Here is a 21,623-nt window from a genome sequence, read left to right as displayed (position 1 = left end):
GCGAACTGAATAGTCAGACCTCGTATTCGGTAAGTTAGGTGTACTGAATGCTTTTTTGACTTAGCTTTTTTGATTTACAATGGGATTATTGGGTTATAAACCCACTGTTAAGTCAAGGAGCATCTGTCCTGGCCAAATTCTTGTTTGTGTATAAGTCAACAATTCATAATGGACACAATGGGCGGGAGGGACACGTGGAAGCTCTTCCTCCAGGGCTTGAAGAGTGTCTTGGAGCTGAAATCTGGCAGAAGCCATGGACACTCTATTTTCTTTTAAGAAAAGCAGAGATAACACTCATTCAACTCAACACCAAAAAGCAAACGACCCAATTGAAAAATGGGCAGAGAACATGAAGAGACATTTTTCTAAAGAGGACATACAGATAGCCGACAGACATAAGAAAAAATGTTCAACCTCACTAATCATTAGAGAAATGCAAATAAAAACCACAAAGAGATACCACCTCACTCTGGTCAGAATGGGTATCATCAATAAATCAACAAACAACAAGTGCTGGCGAGGATGTGGAGAAAAAGAGAACCCCTGTGTACTGTTGGTGGGATTGCAGATTGGTGCAGGCACTATGGAAAACAGTATAGAGGTACCCAAAAATCTGAAAATGGAACTACCTTATGACCCAGCAATTCCACTCTTAGATATCTATCCAGAGAAATCCAAGATGCTAATTCAAAAAAATACATGCACCTCTATGTTTATTGCAGCACTATTTACAATAGCCGAGACTTGGAAACAACCGAAATGCCCATCGGTAGACGACTGGATTAAGAAACTGTGGTACAGGGCCGGCCCAGTGGCTCAGGCAGTTGGAGCACTGTGCTCCTAACTCCAAAGGCTGCCGGTTCGATTCCCACATGGGCCAGTGGGCTCTCAACCACAAGGTTGCCAGTTTGATTCCTCGAGTCCCACAAGGGATGGTGGGCAGCGCCCCCTGCAACTAAGAATGAACACGGCACCTTGAGCTGAGCTGCCGCTGAGCTCCCAGATGGCTCAGTTGGTTGGAGCGCCTCCTCTCAACCACAAGGTTGCCGGTTGCCGGTTCGACTCCCGCAAGGGATGGTGGGCTGTGCCCCCTGTAACTAGCAACCGCAACCGCAACTGGACCTGGAGCTGAGCTGCGCCCTCCACAACTAAGACTGAAAGGACAACAACTTGACTTGGAAAAAAGGCCTGGAAGTACACACGGTTCCCCAATAAAGTCCTGTTCCCCTTCCCCAATAAAATCTTTAAAAAAAAAAGAAAAGAAAAAAAAAGAAACTGTGGTACATTCATACAATGGAGTATACAACTCGGCTATAAAGAAGAATGGAATCTTACCATTTGCAATGATATGGATGGACCTAGAGAACGTTATGCTAAGTGAAATAAGTCAGTCGGAGAAAGACAAATACCACATGATATCACTTATATGTAGAATCTAAAGAACTAAATAAGTGAGCAAAGTAAACAGAAATAGTCTCAGAGATACAGAGGAAAAACTGATGGTTGCTAAATGGGAGGGGGTGGGGATGAGGAAGAAGGGGAAGGGATGAGACAGCATAAACTGGTAACTACAATACTGCCACGGGGACATGAAAGACAGTTTGGGGAATATAATCAATAATGTAAAGATTTTGTAGGGTGTTAGATGGGTACATGTCTTATTAGGGAGACCAGTTCATGGACCATGTAGATGCTTGACCACTGCACTGTACATCTGAAGCTGAAACTGAATAATACTGTAAGTCAACTATAATTTTATATATATATATATATATATATATATATAGTCACAGGATATGGAGTACAGCATAGGGAATAGAGTCAATGGAATTGTAATAGATATATACGATGCCAGAGGGATAATAGATTGGGGAGGGAGGTTACCACTTTGTGAGGGGTGAAATGTCTAGCTATTACATTGTTTTATACACCTCAAACTAAAAATAGTAATAATAATAAAAAAGGGCAGAGATAGACATCTGAGAAAAACTTAACAGTGGTCAAGTGGCCTGTGCAAAAGAACTGGTTAACTTGTAAAATTCAATTCTGATTATTCAGTTGCAAAGAATTCAGATGAGGAGAAACAGAAAAATAAATTAACATGGACCCATAATGAGAAATCCGAAGAGCTCAGATTTTAAAGAAGTTTATACCAAAATTGAAAGAAGAGGGGAACCATAACCAATAATTCCCCATTCTCCCTCCCCCAGGCCCTTTGGTAACTACCATTCTACTTTCTGTCTCTGAATTTGCTTATTCTAGTTCCCTTATCTAAGTGGAATCATATAATATGTAGTTGTCCTTTTGTGTCTTGGCTTATTTCACACAGATAAAACTTTTCAGGGTTCATCCATGTTGCAGCCGGTATCACCATTTCATTCCCTTTTAGGGCTGAATAATACTCTATTATATGGATATACCACGTTTGTTTATCCATGTAATAGCTGATGGATATTTAGGTTGTTTCTTCTACCTTTTCACTATTCTGAATAATGCTGCTAAGAACGTTGGTGTACAGGTGGTATCTGTTTGCGTCTGTGCTTTTAAATTAATTTAGTATTACAATATATACCTGGTAGTAGAATTGCTGAATATTATGGTAATTTTAACTTTTTGAGGAACTGTGAGTTATTTTCCACAGTGGCTGCCCCATTTCCATTTCCACCAGCTATAACTTTGCGTTAGGGTTCCAATTTTCTCCACATTCTTGCCAATACTTTCTTTTTTAATAGTCACCTTAATGGGTGTGAAGTGGTATTTCACTGTGATTTAAAAGCCACTTTGTTTTGAGATCCTAAATTCCTTAGTTTGCCATAAGTTTAGAAGACGTGAGGTACTGCCATTTTGCACATTTCTTAAAAGAATGATGCTTTTGTGTGCGTTGTATGTTTGTGGTGATCCTGAAAGACCGTACGTCACACTAGGTTTTCCAGGAGCCCCACATTCCTAAGAACAGTGAAATTTCAGGCTCCCCACAGTCTTGTTAATGTTTGAATAATGTCTTTGCTTTCTCAAGGTCCAGAATTTATCTAGGAACTTTGTCATACTAATGTGCTTTTAATTCACAGAACACGTTTGCCAACAACTGGCAGAGCACATGGTCTACTTTAGAGAACAGTCCATGTGCATTTGAAAAACATCGTATATTCTGACACTGCGGGTATCATAGGACCTGTGGATTTCAGTTAGGTCAAGTTGGTGGATCGTGTTGTTCAATTCTTCTTTCCTCTGTCTTTCTTTCTACTTGTTGTGCCAATTATTGAAAGTGGGAGACTGAAGACCCCAACTATTACTATTACTATTTTTGCTTTCAGTCCTGTTGGCTCTTGCTTCATTTATTTTGGGCGCTCAATTGTTAAAGTGTATAATTTAGTAGCATTAGGTACATCCACAATGTAATTCATAGAATCTACCTTCATTTAGAGCAAATTGTCTGACATGAATTTCTGGATTTGAATTCCTGCATCTTCACTTACTTGCTTTGCAACTTAGGGTAGCTTTCTTTTTTAAATCTCTAAGCCTAAGTTTCCCCATTTGTAAAATAAATAGAGATCATATTTATACAGGGATTATTAATATATTGGTTGAATTAGACAATATATGTAATGATCTTAGCATAACAGCATCAGGTAATACCCAATAAATGGTACTAATATCCTCCTCCTGAAAACATGGACTATATTTACCCCACCAATCATCTTCCTCTTTTGCTTTCTCTCGATTTCCCCAGAGGTCAGAGAGTGCAGTTTCATAGTGTGGTATGTTAGGTGTTCCTTGGGATATTATTTGTCTCAGCCAAACAATTGAGTCCCTTTAGAGGAACATGGCACTCATCTTATCACCTCGTAGATGTCTTTTTTCACCAAAGTTTCTTCTCATTTCAGTCATGTTTTGTGTTTTTTTCTATTTTTCCTTTGACAAAGAGGTGACAAAGGAAAATCGAAGTTAAACTGCAAAGACTGGAATCACCGCTTAACAATATGTCCTTTGCCCCAAGCAGAGGCAAAGTTTTTCTTTTTCTTCTTTTCACCTTCACCAAAATTGTCTTCACAGTTTTCCTTTGCAACTTTTATCCTACAAGCTTTTGCTCAATCTTGGCGCTAGTTTTCCTGACATTATTCTTGTAACTTCTTGCTACTCATTTGTATGTGTCTTTGGTTATGGGTCCCAACCTTCTTTCATTTTTGGTATAAACTTCTTTAAAATCTGAGGTCTTAGGATTTCTAACCACGTCTTTAGTTGTATCCCATAAATTGTGATATGTTTTATTTTCATCTTTATTCAGTTCAAAATATTTTAAGATTTCCCTTGTGATTTCTCGTTTGACCCTTGAATTATGTAGTAGCATGTTAATTTCCAAATATTTCAGGATCTCCCAACTTTCTTTCTGTTTATTCCTTATTTAATTCCATTGTGGGCACTGAACATACTTTGTATGATTTCATTCGTTTAAATTTATTGAGACTTGTTTTATGCAATGTTTTTGTACAACATGTGACTTAAGAATGGTTTTTAGATTATTAAGAGTTGTTAAAGAAGAAGAATATGTGACAGTATGTGGCCTGAAAAACCTGAAATGTTCGCATTCTAGCTGGTCATGGTATATAATCCTTTTTGTATGTTGTTGGATTTGGTGACCAGAAAACATTATTGTATAATGGGTACAGTGTTCTGTTTGAGACAATGAAAAAGTTCTAGAAATAGATAGTCGTGATGATTTCACAACATTGTACACAGACGGCATGCTCCTGTATTTTATGAAATCCTCATATACACACACAAAAACCTACTACTAGAAATAATCAACGAGTTCAGCAAGGTCGCAGGTTACAAGATTAATATACTACAATCCATTATATTTCTATAAACTAATAAAGAAGAATCCAAACGTGAAATTAAACAAATTCTACTGACTCATTTAGGAATACAGTTAAAAAGAGAAGCAGAAATAAAAGGCTTTTACAGTAAAAACTGTGAAGATCTAAATAAATGGAGATCTACATAAATAAGTGAAGATCTAAATAAATGGAGTACACTGGAAGATGACGGCAAATCTCCCCAAATTGATTTAGAGATTCAATGTGAACTCTATCAAAACCCAAAGAGGGGTGTTTTTTCTGGGGGGGAGCAGAAATAGACACAGTGATACTCAAATGATAGGGGAACACAAAGAACACAGAACAACCAAACAATTTTGAAAAAGAAGACCAAAGTTAGATAACTAACGCTTCCTGTTTTCAAAACTAACATATACCGTGTTTCCCCAAAAATAAGACCTAGCCAGACCATCAGCTCTAATGAGTCCTTTGGAGCAAAAATTAATATAAGACCTGGTCTTATATTATATTACATAAGACCCGGTCTCCTACCCTACCCTAACCAATTCTATCTTATCCTATACTAAAGACCTAGTCTTATATTATAGTATAATAAGACCAGGTCTTGTATTAATTTTTGCTCTAAAAGACGCATTAGAGCTGATTGTCCAGCTAGGTCTTATTTTTAGGGAAACACAATATAATCAAGAAGATAGATAGCAACATAGACCATAACAAATGTTAGGAGAAAGTGGAGAAACTAACCCTCATATGTTACTGGTAAGCATGTAAAATGTACTGACACTTTTGAGAAGTCTGGCAGTTTTTCTTAAATAGTTAAATTTACCATATGACTCAGAAATTCCACTCTTGGGTATTTATCCAAGAAAAAGAAAAATAATGTCCACACATAGATTTATATGTAAATGTTCATAACAGCATTGTTCATACTAGCCAAAAACTGGAAACAATTCAAATATCCATCAACTGGTGAATGGAAAAATAAAATGTGGTACATCCATAAAATGAAATATTGTTCAGCAATAAAAAGGAACAAATGATTGATACAATTTGGAGGAATCTTGAAAACATTACGCTAAATGAAAGAAGCTAGATGCAAAACATCACACATTATATGATTCTATTTACATGAAATGTTCAGAAAAGGCCAATTTATATATACAGCAAACAGATTAGAGGGTCCCTGAAGCTGTGTCTAGGAGTGGGGATAGACTGCAAACAGACACAAGGGTCATTTTTAAAGGGTTATGGATATGCTCTAAAACTAGATTGTGGTGGTGGTGCAAAACTTATGAGGCATATAAATTACACCTCAATAAAGCTGTTTTTAAAAAAGTGGCCAAGAAGTTAAAAAGAAAAAAGAAGCAAACAACACAGCAACAACAAAATAAATATGGTATTTCTCTTACCTCTGCTGGATATACTGGGCATAATCTGAGGAATCATATTATTGCTTGTATCCATGGGCTGAGAATTATCTTGACCCAGCTGATCATCTGGTGGCATATAGGCTGGAGGAGGAGTATCAGCTAAGAGGAAGAAAAGGAGACAAGTTCAAGTCCCAAAAGAACAGTTAAAATCTTCATCCTGCTCAAAGCTATTCTAAAAGAATTAGAAAATTCTTAAGTTTACCAGCAGGATTCATTATGGAGTACCACAGACACACAAAAATGTAATATGCTATTTTAGGGCAAGGAACAAGGAGAAAAGACAGCACACCCATTAGATTAGCTACTGAAAACCTACTGTTAAGTCCACATGTATTTGGCCCAATCAAGATAGTAAGATCAGTGCTAAATACACTAAAATAGAATTCAAGGTCAAGAATTTTGTCTTTATTTGCTTAGAATCATGTGCTTGGAGAAATTGCAACTACTGGAAATCAATCTGAAGGACACGATTATCTATGTTATCTACGGAGATACTTTTAAATCATCAGTCATCACACAGAGTATATTGTTATTGAAAACTGAAAAATAAAGCTATGCTCCTTCAAAATTTGCACTTAACACTAATAGGAATTGTCTAATTCTTCTGCAATGTCCTCAAATGCCGTTGTGCCCTATTAAATGGTTAGGTAATTCTCCTAGGAAACAATGTTAACTAAAAAATGGTTTCAGTTCAACACTTGTGGTTGAAAACCTTTGCAAAAGCTACAGCTATACTTATTTGTCCAGTAACTATAAATACTGAATATAATTTGTCTTTCACCCCATGGTTTGTACAAGACATATTTTGAGACAGGACTACAGTCAGCACTGAATCTAGGACAAAGTATGAAAATTAATTTTTGAACAAACACCTAATAGCAAGTTAAACAGCTGGTACTTAACTGTTCTTCCAAAAAGAAAAAAGAAAAACTGCAACAATTGATATTTTGCTGCAGAGAAACTACAAAGAGTATGCTTACATATGATTCTGCCTGCAATAGACATTCAAACATTTGGAGAGACATAAGATATGTCCATACATGATGTGCCATTAACAAAAGGTAGAAACTTAATCTTACTTATGATCTTTCTCCAGGCAAATCAGTTAATCAGTTGTCCAATAAAAGGTAAATGGGGTTCATTTTAACCTTCCAAAGTCTAAAACGATTTGAAAGCATAGTTAAAAAGCACAGACTTTTAGAGTCAAAGAAACTTGGGTCTGAACCCCCACTTAGCTGTGCAACCTTAGGCAAGGTACTTCAACTCTTGGGGTTAATGTCAATTTATTTTTCCTTCTGTGAAATAGGAATAGTATCTATCTCACATAGCTGTTCTGAAGATTAAATTGAATGTAGTATCTTTTATCACAGTATCAGTTATATAAAAGGTGCTCACTCAATAAACTGTACTTCGTATTATAAACTACATGAAAATATTTGACTTTAAGTCAAGTATGGCTACTTCCATTTTTTTAAACATATGGTGCTTGGCAAAATAAAATCCAACACTCTTCTGGAAATCAAACAATTACCATAGAATACAGAGTCAAAAGTAGCTAGCTCTTGGCATATAATAGCTCACCCAGAGGGCCAGCAGTATAAGAACAATTGCCAATTCTCAGCCATGATTTTTTTGTATTTATAAAACAAATACTTACCTGGGAGCTGAAAAGGACTTCCTGGTCCAGAACTTGCTGGGGAGTTGGGGTATGTGCTGCTAGCAGGGGACGGGGGATAGGGGCTATTTGGAGATAAGGGAAAAGGAGTGTTGTTGGGCTGGTGGAAAGAATCTGGAAAAGTGGCGTTTTGCGGCATGTGTGGTTCATTGTGGCTCAGGTTTCTAAACTGAACCAGAAGGCTGTGCTGTGGATTGAATTCATTATGACGAGGCACTAATACTGGAGGTAAGACTGAAAGACAAAAATCAAAAGTCATCTGTCAGCAATGACTGAAGCAAATATCCCATATACACTACGAGTAGATAGAAGGGATTCAAGTAAGATTGTAAACCTATTAAACAATTTACTTTTAAGAAGGACTGCTTTGTAGAACCTTGAATTTATTTACGTAATAACTAAACCAAAAACTCTCTAAGCATTTAGCATGTATAAAGTACTCTGAAAGACAGAATAATCCAGAAGCAATACCACTTCTGTTCTACAGGAGATAAGGCATATTTTAAAACAACCATAATACAGAGAATTTGATGCAATGAGAGTTCAAGAAAGTTGAGTACTTCCAACTAGCAAGGAGTCAAATAAAATATTGTGGAAAAGACAGTATCTGATTGGGCCTTACAGAACTGGAGGATTTCACGTGGGAGTGCTAGGGGTGGGGAGAATAGAGGAAGAGATGAGGAGATTCCAGGAGGGAAATAAGAGAAGATAAAACAGTTGGCCTAGGCACTGAACTAGGAGGTAAGACGAGAGAGTAAAGTTGAGTCAACTAGATGTCCTAAGAGCCTCCATGTTTCCAATTTCGAACATTTCATGTTTCTTAGTTTGAGAGATCTCACATTTTATGCTCTTCCGTAAAGTTTTCCCTACTCAAAATGGTAACATTTCCTATACAGAAGTCTTCCACTCAAAATCTGTTCTCTAAACACAACCAGAAAGGAAATATACATAAGAAAGCGTAAACATTTTGAAAGATATTTTTAAAAGATAAACTTTACTCAAACATTCACTGTCTCTAAAGACCCAAGTGGTCAATCACATACAAGTATCTGATTACTTTCCCCTATAGGAAACAGAAGCAAACCTGATTTCTTTAAACTCTTACTATACCAATTCATCTTTTTTATAACTTTCCTGTATTTGTCAATGTAAGTTCACTTCCGAAAAATCTCTGACTCTGACATCATTCAGCAGCAACAAAATCAATCTCTTTTTAAGTTGGTTAGGTCTTCCTTCCCCTCAGAAGCAAGACGTACCTGAGAAATTAGAGGCTCCTGAAGTCAGTATTTGTACTGTTTTTTGTCTCTTTTCATTTTATTGAACTAGTACTGCAATTATGTGGTTAACATCTGATTGTAATTGTTGTTTTACTGTATATTACCAATTGCTGTTCCCTCACAGAATGACGGGACAGCTGCCACTGGAGAGTTCGGAGGGCATTAGACAGTACGAATTTCTATGTTTAACTGGCTAGCAATCTGAAAGACTTAGTTAAATAACTACTTAGGAATTCAATCCAATAAGGGTTTACTTTTTTTTTTTTTAAGGCAGAGCTGAAATCACTGACTTCTCTCATATGTTACCTATATGCTTTTCAGTAATTATTTTATTTTCATCCAAAATAATACATGGATAATTTACATAGATGCTACATGAGATTATAACAAAATAGCAACCTTTTTTCTCTTTTTCTTTTTGCCAAGGTTGAGGTATTTATTTAAATAATTTTTTATGTTTCAATTACAGTTGACATACATTATTATTAGTTTCAGTTATACAACATAGTGATTAGATATTTATATAACTTACAAAGTGATCACCCCAATTAATCTAGTATCCATCTGACACCATAGTTATTACAATATTACTGACTGTATTCCCTATGCTATACTTTACATCCCCATGACTATTTTGTAACTACCAATTTGTACTTATAATTCCTTCCTCTTTTTCACCCAAGCCACCAAACCCCTCCCATCTGGCAACCAACAAAATGTTCTCTGTATCCATGAGTATGCTTCTATTTTGTTTTTGTTTCTTAGAGTCTACAATATAAGTGAAATAATATGGCATTCATCTTTCTCTGTCTGACTTATTTCACTTAGCTTAATACTCTCTAGGTCCATCCATGTTGTTGCAGATGGCAAGATTTCATTCTTTTTTATGGCTGAGTAATGTTCCATTGTATATATGTACAATTTCTTTACCCATTCATCCATTGATGGACACTTGGGTTGCCTCCCTATCTTGCCTACTGTAAATAATGCTTCAATGAACACAGGGGTGCGTATGTCTTTTTGAATTAGTGTATTGGGTTTCACCAGATAAACACCCAGAAGTGGAATTACTGGGTCCTTTTTTGTCTCATTACAACCTTTGTTTCAAAGTCTATTTTGTTTAGTACAAGTACTGCTACCCCCTGCTTTTTTTTTTTTTTTGTTTCCATTTTCATGAAATACCTCTTTCCATCCCTTTATTTTCACTCCGTGCATGTCTTTCAATCTGAAGTGAGTCTCTTGCACGCAGCATATGTAAGGGTATGTTTTCTTAACCATTCAGTCACCCTACGTTTTTTAATTGGAACATTTAATCCATTTACATTTAAAGTAATTTTTAATATGGGATGGCCGGTTAGCTCAGTTGGTTAGAACGTGGTGCTAGTAACACCAAGGTTGCCGGTTCAATCCGCGCATGGCCCACTGTGAACTGCACTCTCCTTATAAAAATAAATAAATTTTGATAGATACGTAGTTGTTGCCACTTTATTCTTTTTTTTTTTTTTTAACCTTTTTCTTCTTCTTAAAGAAGTGCTTTTAACATTTCTTGTAATTCTAATACAGGTTTGTTGGTGAACTCCTTTAGTTTTTTCTTGTCTGGGAATCTATCCTTTGATTTTAAATGATAGCTTTGCTGGGTAGAGTAATCTTGGTTGTAGGTCTTTGCTTTTCATCACATTGAATATTTTGAGCCAATGCCTTCTGGTTTGCAAAGTTTCTATTGAGAAATCAACTGACAGACTTCTGGGAGTTCCCTTGTAGGTAACTAACTGCTTTTCTCTTGCCTCTTTTAAGATTCTCTTTGTCTTTAACCTTTGGCATTTTAATTATGATGTGTCTTGGTGTGGGCCTCTTTGGGTTCATCTTGTTTGGGGCTCTATGTGCTTACTGGGCTTAGATGTCTATTTCCTTCACCAAGTCAGGGAAGTTTTCCATCATTATTTCTTCAGGTAAGTTTTCAATTTCTTGCTCTCTCTCTCTTCTCCTTCTGGTACCCCTATGATGCAAATGTTGGTACACTTGATGTTGTCCCACAGGCCCCTTAAACTCGCCTCATAATTTGGTTTCTTTTTTTCTTTCTGCTATTCTGATTGGGTTCTTTCTGCTACTTTTATCTTCCAAATTGCTGATTCAATCTTTTGCTTCATCTAATTTAGATTCCCTCCAATGTTTTCTTTATGTCAGTTACTGTAGTCTTTATTTCTGACTGGTTCTTTTTCATGTTGTCTATCTCCATTTTTATCTTTCCTATCTCTTTGTCGAAGTTCTTACTGAGATTGCTGAGCATCTTATAACCAATGTTTGGACCTCTAAGTCTGGTAGATTGCTTGTCTCCATTCTGTTTAGTTCTTTTTCTGGCGTTTTATTCTGTTCTTTCATTTGGGACATGTTTCTTTGTCTCCCCATTTTGGCTGTCTCCCTGTGTTTGTTTCTATGTATCAGGTAGGGCTGCTATGTCTTCCAGTCTTGGTGGAGTGGCCTTATGTAGCAGGTGTGCTGTGGGTCCCAGTGGTGCCATCTCCCTGGTTACCTGAGCCAGTGTTCCAGATGTTTCTCTTGTGTGGGCTGTGTGTGCCCTCATGTTGTAGCTGAGCTTTGGCTGCTGTTTGCACATCAATGGGAGGGACTGACACTCAGGCTGACTGGTTGTGAGGACTGGCTGTGACTACAGTGGAGGAGCTGTGGTGCAGGGGCTGACCCTACAGAGCAGGATTCACTTTAGCAGGGCTCTGGTGCCTGCCCAGTCTGCCCTTTGGGTGTGTAGTTTGTGGAGGTGGTTGGTTGGTGCTCCGGTATTGTCTGAAACTGATCACTGCGTGTGTTGGTTCTGGGGTCTCTTGGGAGGGTCTCTGGTATAGGCCAAGGTCAGCTGCTGCCTATGCCCTGCCTGGCCACTTGGTATGAGCTACAAAGTGATCTGCAGATAGTTCCCACTTGTGCTGGGCTTAGAGGTGCCTGGGAGAGGCTAAGCTGCGAACTGAGGCCCGCTACTGCTAGTGCTAGGCTTGGGGCTGCTCAGCAAGAGATAGGGGCATGCTGAGGCCAGATGCTGCTTGTGTGGGGTTTGTGAACCTTTGAGAGATTTTATGGAAAGTCTTCAGCATGAGCCACAACAGGCCATTTGTATGGAAAAGCCACTGGAAACAGCTGGAAGCAGCGGGGGTGGGCCCAACAATAAAAACTTCTAAGCCTCATTCCTTACTGCTTCCAGAGACAACAAATTTAAACTGTTAGCCATTTCTTCTAATACTCTGTGCATTGCTAAATAATGTTATATTGCCATTACTGATTTGTCAAGACATTATCTGTAGACTTGTTGTTACGGTTAATTAAGTACTTTCCTTGTATCATTCTATCCTACTCCCTTGCCCCTTCCCCACAATCAAGTTACATACAAAATTTTTGGTTAAATCAATATCCAGTGTTTATATTACATATGAATATTATTATTGTTGAGCTAAGTATGTACTATGATTGTTTATTCTTTAACAGTGCTTTTATTACAATTATTGCCTGTTTCTTCATTCACTCAATCTTAAGTATGTACCACTAATATTTCCAGAAGTCCAACAGATCTGTCTAATTCCTAGCAATACTATTTTCCAGATGCCATCAGTAAACAAATTCATTGACTCCATTTTTCCCCTCCATCCTCTATACTTCTGCTAAAATCTAGACTGGTTGCTACATAAGTTCCCTACAAATCTGAAGTCCTTCGCCTTCCCTTCCCTTCTCTTCTCTTCTCTCCTATAGGATCTCATTTCCTGGACCTTACCCTCGATTAGCTTCCGAAGAAAGAGTATAAGGAAGAGAAGTTTTGGGTCCTTACATATATGATAAGATCTTGCTTTTTGTTTGTCTACAGGCAGATTCCACAATAAACAACTTTTCCTCTCTGAATTTTGGGGACAATGCTTTATTTTCTTCTAAAATCCAGAATTGCATTACGAAATACAATATCCCATTTCCAGTCCTTTGTATGTGTCCTGTCTTTTCTCTCTGGGAGCTTTCAGAATATTCATTTTATCTGTGATGTACTAAAATTTCATGTGTGGGTCTTTTTTTATCCCTTGTTCTGGTTACTCAGTTACTGGGCCCTTTCAATTTTCAGCTCTGGAAATTGTTCTAGTAGTGTTTCTTTGGTAATTTTTTTTCTGCCATATTCCCCTATACTCTTATTTCTAGGATTATTATATTAGAATGATATTTAACTTGAAACTTATTCTCAGCCAGTTAATATTTTAATCTAAGCACTTTTCATGCATTAACTCATCTAATCCTTATTAAAAAACTATGAGGCAGGCATTATTATTCACACATTACAGATGAGGAAACTAAGTCACAGAATGGTTAAGCAACTTGCCTGTGGTCACTCTGGTAAAATCAGGATTCAAACCCAGAAAGTCTGGTTCTAGAACCCATTCTTAACCACTAAACAATACTGCCTGTGATATTAAACACTGGACCATCTGGGTTGACCCTCCATTTTTCTTTGTCACTTTCCAACTATCTTCTATATTTTTAATTTTTTTTGTAATACTTTCTGGCTCCACTATATATTAACAATGTAATCTTGTATAAGTTACTTCCCTTTTAAGTCTTGGTTTCCTTATCTGTAAATTTATAGGATTTTAAATGTTAGCACCATTTTCTAACCCTATGAAGGAAGAATCTCATAGTATGAGAAAAGTGTTTAGTCCGTAAGTGCTCAACAAATGTTCATTACTATTAATATTACTGTTACTACTACATTACCAACACCAGTACTATAAAATGATTCATCCTGTATCACAGATACTTGACAACTTGCTTAGGTATACCAGAGCTATGCCCCAGTCTTTTCTATAGAACAAAGTATAGCTGAGAAAAATGAGTTACAAAAAATAAGACATTTCTATTGGCAGATTACAACTCACACCATGGCTATGGGGGAATACACTAAATTCCTAGACTTTCTTTTCAGCAACTCCTAGTAAATATCAAGCTTGAGAATTTTTTAGACTACACTTCTCTATTAAATTCTCACATCTTCTTTTCCTTATCAATTCCTTCAGGCTACATTGCTTCCTTAGATTCAATAAGAAATTGAGAATCACTTCAAATACCAATTGGCAGCTCTAAAGCCCTTAAACTAAATTTTCCCTGACAGTATCATCACTGCTATTCTTTTTGCTGGTCTCCACATCCAATGTTATTTTCATAGCCTTTTCACCATACTGGGCTTATGGTATCTCCACATGAAATCCAGCATGGCACACAGACTCTAAGGTGGCCACCATGATTCCCACTTCTGGGTATTCATCCTTGAGTATTCCCTTCCCTTTGAGTGTATTATCTATGACTTGCTTCTACCCAATGGAATATGGCAAAGGTGATAGGATATACGTGATCACATTCCATAAGAATATAATGCCCTTCTAGCAAGAAGACCTCTCTCTTACTAGCTTTGAAGAAGTAAGCTGCCATGAATGTGAAGGTCATTTGGCAAGTAAATAAAGGCAGCCTCCAACTGACAACTAGCAGAGTCCAACAGCCTGCAAGGAACTGAATCCTGTCAGCAATCACATGAGCTGGGAAGCAGATCCTTCCCCACGTGAGCCTCAGATGAGACCTAAGCCCTGACCAACACTTTCATTACAGCCTTGCAAAGGACCCAATAAGCCGTGTTCGGATTCCTGACCCACAGAAACTACGAGATAATAAATGTGTGTTAAGCCACTTAGCTTGTGATAATTTGTTATGCAGCAATAGATAACTAATGCACCCAGATAGTACCTCAGCTTTTACAATTCATTCATTACAAAAAAAATGTTTAATGAGCACCACCTACCAAGTGTCAGGCACTTAGGGGATACAGTACAGAATGAAACAGAAGAAGTCCTGCTCACAACAGTCAATAAAATAAATATCTAACATAGTGTCAAGTAATGATGGGGGTATTTGAGTACAGACTGAACGGAGAAAATGTGCCTTTCATGAAAAGATCATGGGGTGAGTACTCTAAGTAGAGGAAATAGCAAGAAAAAAACCTAGACGCTGGAGTATGGCAATTCCAAGGAACAGAGGAAACTTGATAAGTCATGCAGGGTTTTATAGAAATCTGTTCTAAGTGTGACAGAAAGACTTTAAAGTGTTTTGAGCAGGGACTGACATGATTTGATATACATTTTCTAAACATCACTCTGGCTGTTGTGTAGAAAACAGAATGAGCTGGAGCGAGAGAAGAGGCAGAGAGACCAATCAGAAGACTACTGAAGGTGCAAGATGGGCCCCGTAGTGTAATGGTTAGCACTCTGGACTCTGAAGGTGAAAGATGATGTTCTGTACGAATAGTGGTCTTAGAGATGGGAAGAGATGGTATTATCAGATATATTCTGAAAGCACAGCAAACAGCATTTGCTCATAGCTCACGCAGGACTTGAGAGAGAAAGAAATAAAAGATGACTTCTAGGTAGCAATTAATGAATGTTGGAGCCATTTACTTCGATAGGAAAACCTGGAGGGAAAAAAATGACCTGGCAGGAAAAAATCTAAAGTTCTATTTGGATATGTTAAATCTGGTATGTTTAGTAGACATTCAAGCGGAGATATCAAGTAGTCGACTGGATATATAAGTCTAAATCTCAAAGGGAAAGCTGAGTCTGGAGTTCAAAATGTGAGCATGAGCTTATAGATGGTTTTAAAACATGTGACAGCATGAGAGGGTGTAAAGGAAAAATATAGATGGAGAGATTGTCCAGGGTCTGAGTCCTGTGAAAACAGGAAAATAAGCTAACAAAGAGGCTAAGCAAAAACAGCAAGTGAGGTAGGAGAACCAGGAAAGTAGTGTCTCAGAAGCCAATAAAGAAAAATTCTGAGTGGGAAGGAAGGAGAACAACTGTATCAAATGATGCTGGGCGGGCAAGTAAGGTGAGGACTGAGAATGAGCCCTCTACCTGTAAGAAGGCAGTCATTAGTGATCGTGACAAGTCAAATGGTAGAGGAAAGAAAGACTAACGGGAGGGGTTTCAAGAAAGAATGGAAGGAAAGTAATGTGAAGATGATAAAAATGGAGATTTCTAGAAAACAACCAGAGGAAACAGGGCAGAAGATTGGGGGCATGGAGGCACAAATGAGATCAAGACAGAAATTCTTTCTTAAGTTTCATTTGAGAAATTTGCAGTATTATGACATGCTTGCAGGCTGTCAGAAATAGTCTGATAGAGAGGGAAAATATAATGCTGAGGAAAGGGGTGATAACTGTGGAACAAAGTTCTTAAATAGACAAAAAGGAGTGGGCATGGAACTTAGGCCGTAGATAAAAGAGACAGGTCATCCACAGGAGTGGCAGACTGTACATCTGCCTACTAACAGTTAACAATGAATCAGAATAAGCCACTTGGGAGCTATATCATCTATATATAAAAAGCTAAACTCAAAATCCAGTATTCCTTCCAAAACTAAAATCTTTAAGAAGGAAACACGAGGCTAATATAACCCTTTAACTGCTAAAGCCAGTTAAATGCAAATCAGGAAGAGAGAAGTTTTTCTGATTCTTCTCAAGGGAGTAAAACCTACCTGGACTCTCCACTCTCTTATAGTGGTATGGGTTGATACAAACTTCTTTTTGCTTAGATCCAAAAGGAAATTCACAAATATCCAATGGTTTTAGCTCATGATGACTCTGCAAATCAGGCCAGCGCCAAACACGACAATATATAACGTGGGGTAAGCCTTTTCTGTGAGAAACCTGCAGGCGTCCATCTAAAGATCTGGGAATAGTGACACATTTGCTCGGCTGTCCCGGACTGCTCAAGGCTTTCTCCAGTTCCTCCATGGCACCCTTTTTCTTTTTTAGCTTTTTCACCAAAGCATCGACTGCCTTTTCTGCCCATTTCTCCTCTTCATCCCCTTGCTTCCAGCCCAACAATCGCTTTACTGCTGGACTAGTAAAAGAAAACAAGCTGGCCATTGACGTCATTTGATATAAATCTTCAGAGACCTTTCCTGCAACTCAAAGTCAGTGGCTACTGAAAGAACAGATCACAGGTGAAAAGTCATATACACGTCCTAAGCAGACGCTCCAATTAAAAAGGGAGGAGTGACATTTATCTTCATAAGTGCCATAAGCTTCTTTCATTGGTTCAAGTCCTGAAAGAGAAAGGGGGAAAAGGATAAGATCCCTCATTTAAATGAATGCAATCAACATACACTGAAATTGATATCATTGAAAATTATGTCATTTTTAAATAAGAGCAGAAAATCATTACAAAGTAAAACAAAACAAAACAAAACCTAAGTCTAGAAAGAAAAATTGTCTCTAAAGTCCTATGACCACTCAATTCCTTCTTCAGATGAACAAATAACTCAGTGGCAATGCCAAATGCTAACAGGAAGCCCCCAAATAGTCTTCTAAAGATTGTGAAATATTTTCTTCTTCATTGAAACCCATGTTACATGCTATGTCTGTTCCTGCTAATTCTAAACATATGTCCTGATCTGAACAAAAGTCTTAAGAGAACTCTAGCTCTTCCCTAAGGCCATTATTCTTTTTAAAATGTTTCACAGACTTACAAGGTTTGGGCAAAAGCCATGGTCTTATTCAAGTCACATTAGATGCAAATTTTATTAAACGTGGTTATAAGATAAAATGTACCAAACCCTCAAATAAATCATAACACACATTAAGTGCCAGAAAAATGGGATGTATCTATTTTTAAAACTAAGAATGCTGACTAGATTTAAAGAGAGTAAATTCAAAGTTTAACCCAAAAAGACAGTTTATAACTTTATAATTCTATTGCCTTCTGGGATATGTTAAGCATGTTAAGTTAACAAACCTGCGGCAGGCAAACCACAACTCTGCATGTCAAGAAGCTCGGGAGCCGACAAGAGGAAACGATGTGCTGCGGTCCTGCACTGATAAGAGAGGGTGCAGTCCCCTGTGGTGACTACACAGCTGACTACGGACAATGAGCAACTGGTGAAGGAGCGGGAGTCATGTTTGGAAACAGGATGTCAGTAATAAAAGATGCTTCCTTTCTTGTGCCTAAAATTGCCAAATAATGCTGCAGCTCTGCCTTTGACAAATTCTAACATGAGGACTATTCTGGATTGGGGTACCTCTTCCCAGAAAAGAATACATGGGGCTCAGTTAAAAGCCAGGTGTAAACATAAAGTAAAATGAGACTGAATTAAACTCAACAAATAATTACTGATTGCTTTTTATGTGCCATGTACTATGAACAGTCATGATGGTGCTTAAAAAAGTAAAATAAAAAAGGTCACACCAAATAGGTTTCATCTTAAGAGCCAACTGATTCATTCATTCAACATATACTTACTGAGAGCCTACTAAGTGCCAGGCACTGTTCTGGGTACTGATCAACCTGTAGTGAGTACCCAGAGTGTATGCTGGAACCATGGGAAAGGGTGCAGCAAAGGGAAGGTATACTCCTTATGTATGGATGCATATGCCCAGACCCTCACAGGATCATTTTTTTGCCAGTAGGCAAAACTGGCTACATTAAATTACAGATAAATAACAAGAGGATGAAAGCACATTTTTCATTAATAGGTCACAGACTATAAAGTGTCATGTGCTAAACAAACTGTAAGAAGGGCTGACCTCAGTTGTAGCTACATCAAGGACAGGATAAAAGCCATTTGGGTCAGAAAGTAAAGGCATGGTTTGCTTGCCTGAGACAAAAAGGGAAATTTCAAAGACAAAGGGATATAAACAAAAAAATATCCTAGAAAAGAGAGGAGACAGGCCTGGCTGCCTGAGATCTTATGCAGTACTACTGGAATATAATGGGAAGCTACACAGGGTAGCGCATGTGTGAAGGAGAGAGCGTGCAGGAGCGAAGGAGAGATACCTAGAGGAAGGGGAGACGAAAGGAGAGGAGCTTAAAGGCCAGATACTAGATTAGTAGTTTACCACTAAGAAGTGCTTACTAAATGCTAGCTACTAATCTCATACCATCACCATCATCATCATCAAATACCAACCATATTATGTACTAAAGAGAAAAAAAGGAAAAGTCACTTGTGTATGTAAACACAACACAAAGGCTGCATACTAAATTCCTCGTTGCAGTTACCTCCGGGAAGAGGCATGGAGTGGGGGAGAGGCAACAGAGAAGGGTCCCGATTTGCTCTACAGACTTCTGTATTGTTTTAACCTTTTAGCAAAGGGAATCTACTAATGCATTACTTGCTCAATGTTAAAATAAAACTAGTAGATAATGTAAAACAAATTTTGATGACTAGAATGGAGTTAAGCGTGCTGGTAGAAAAAGCAGGCGAAACTAATGCATGCTATTAAAAGTTAGGGTGGTGGTTATTCTGTGAAGGGAACGGGTAAGGGTATTAACTAGAAGGAAACCTGAGGGTTTCTGCCATCCTGCTAAAGCTCTGCTTCTCCCTCTGGCTGATTAAATGGGAGAGTTCAGTTTGTGAAAATTTGGCTGGCTGGATAGTTAAGATGTAAACACTTTCCTGTATGATTTAAAATTATTTTCTTGATGTATAAAAAGTGTACAGTGGTCAGTTTCCTTTCCATTTTTCTCCCCATCACCAGTTTCCCTTCTCATGAGTAATCCTTTATCTTTTATGGCTTTCCAGAGAATTTTTACACAAATACAAGCAAATACAAATACGTATGTGCGTGTGTGTGTGTGTACACACACACACACACGTATAATCTTTTTTTTTTTTTACATAAATAGTGGTACACTAAAAAGAAAAAGTCAGGTACAGAGAAACGTACAAACAACGTATCTTCAAGGTCCTTCCGTATCAATATAGAAAGAGCATCCATATTCTTTTCTACTACACAGAATTCCACTGTAAAAGTAATCTTAAAAGTACATCAAACCAAGTCATTCCTCAGCCAGTGGCTTCCTATTGCACTCAATATCCAAATTCCCTAACATTGCTTTATAGGACCTACGTGATCTGGCCTTTGGCTTCTCCTCCAAACTCACTTCTTACCATTCCCCTAACTTTGCACTTCACTACACTTGACTTCTTTCCATTTCCCAAGGGCTCCAAGGTCACTTCTACTTCAAGGCCTTTGCATTTATGTTCCTGGCCCTGGCATTCTCTTCTCCCAAATCTTAACCTGACTTACTTTCTCAATTAATTCAGCTGCTCAAATGTCACCTCCTGAAAAAGAACCTTCCCTGAACTCTTTATTTAAAATAGCACACATCCCATTCCTACATCATTTTCTATGCCCTGATCCTGCTCAGTTTTCTTTCATGGCATTTACCCTAACGTGATATTACCTTATAAATTTTATTTACTTATTATATGTCTCCCCCACAGACATGTTAGTAGGCAGGTAGCCTCATTTTCCTTATTCACCACAGTATTCCCTTGGACCTAGAACAGGGCCTATTTATTAAATGAGTAGCTGAATAGTGAATTTTTAAAAAAGCAATTTGCAATATGCATATACCTTTATAAAAACTGTATAAAATTTAAACAAAAAAATGTTATTTATGCAGATACACATATATGGTAAGATAAAAGTATGCATGGAAATGAAACATGCCAAACTCAGGATGCTGAACACTGACTGGGTTGGTAGTGGTGAAAGAAGAAGGATGTAGAATGGAAAAGATTTAGCTGTTTCTTTTAAAACTAGATTTGAAGAAAATTTGGGAAGTCATCAGATGTTATTTTCTCTAGTTTTATGTGTGTGTAAATACTATATAACAAAAAAATTCACTATTTTTAATTTTTAAAAATCTGTATAACGAAAACAGAAGAGGATCCGACTCTGTCCTTTAAGGTATCCAACCATGACCAGGTATCACTCTAAGCCTATTAACTTTTCTGGAAAGTAGGGATAATGGTGCCTAAGTCACTGAAATGCTGAAGTAATTAAAAAGTGTGTGTGTATACATGAGAAATAATTAGCACACAAACATAACAGATGCTTTATAAACTGAAAAGTGCTACTCGAACATGAATTATGGTCCTTAGTATTCGGAGGAAGAAGAGTCACGACTTCAAAGGCTGGCTGGATCTAGGTCCAATCTACAGCACACCAGCACTGCATTACCACACACACTTTCTGATCCAGCTCAAGGGCCTGCATCTCTGCCCATCTGTGTCTTCCAAGAGAAATCTCAGTCACCTTTAATGATGAGCTCAAATCCATCTCCTTTTGTAAAGAATTCCTTAATGACCCCACCCTAAAGAGGCTATGGTCATTGAATATTTATTATAATTAATTACTAATATAAGATGTTGATAAAAAAAACTATCTTAACTTCCCAAATGGAGTACAGAATCCTCAGAGGAAGAAGTCTTTAGCACCTGGCACTTACTATGTACATACCATATACTAAGGGTGTATATACTGAATGGTCATTGATTTTTCCATCAACTATACCTTGAAATTAAAGATAAC

At 37.6% G+C, this 21,623-nt stretch overlaps 1 protein-coding gene across 1 annotated transcript in view; it reads right to left on the bottom strand.

Annotated features, from left to right (window-relative positions):
- SMAD5 (SMAD family member 5) overlaps positions 1-21,623 on the bottom strand; it is a 46,204-nt gene that overhangs the window by 12,243 nt on the left and 12,338 nt on the right. The window contains exons 2-4 of the mRNA XM_033096308.1: positions 16,778-17,350; positions 7,926-8,177; positions 6,248-6,367 (exon numbers count right to left, since the gene is read on the bottom strand). Of these exons, the coding sequence (XP_032952199.1) occupies positions 6,248-6,367; positions 7,926-8,177; positions 16,778-17,180 (775 nt within the window). The 5' untranslated portion in view covers positions 17,181-17,350. The remainder of the gene's footprint in view (positions 1-6,247; positions 6,368-7,925; positions 8,178-16,777; positions 17,351-21,623) is intronic.

The sequence above is a fragment of the Rhinolophus ferrumequinum genome, chromosome 24, assembly GCF_004115265.2.
Source record: "Rhinolophus ferrumequinum isolate MPI-CBG mRhiFer1 chromosome 24, mRhiFer1_v1.p, whole genome shotgun sequence".
Taxonomy (NCBI): Eukaryota; Metazoa; Chordata; class Mammalia; order Chiroptera; family Rhinolophidae; genus Rhinolophus; species Rhinolophus ferrumequinum.
Note: the sequence above shows the minus strand (reverse complement) of the source record. Positions and strands in the feature narration are given on the sequence as shown.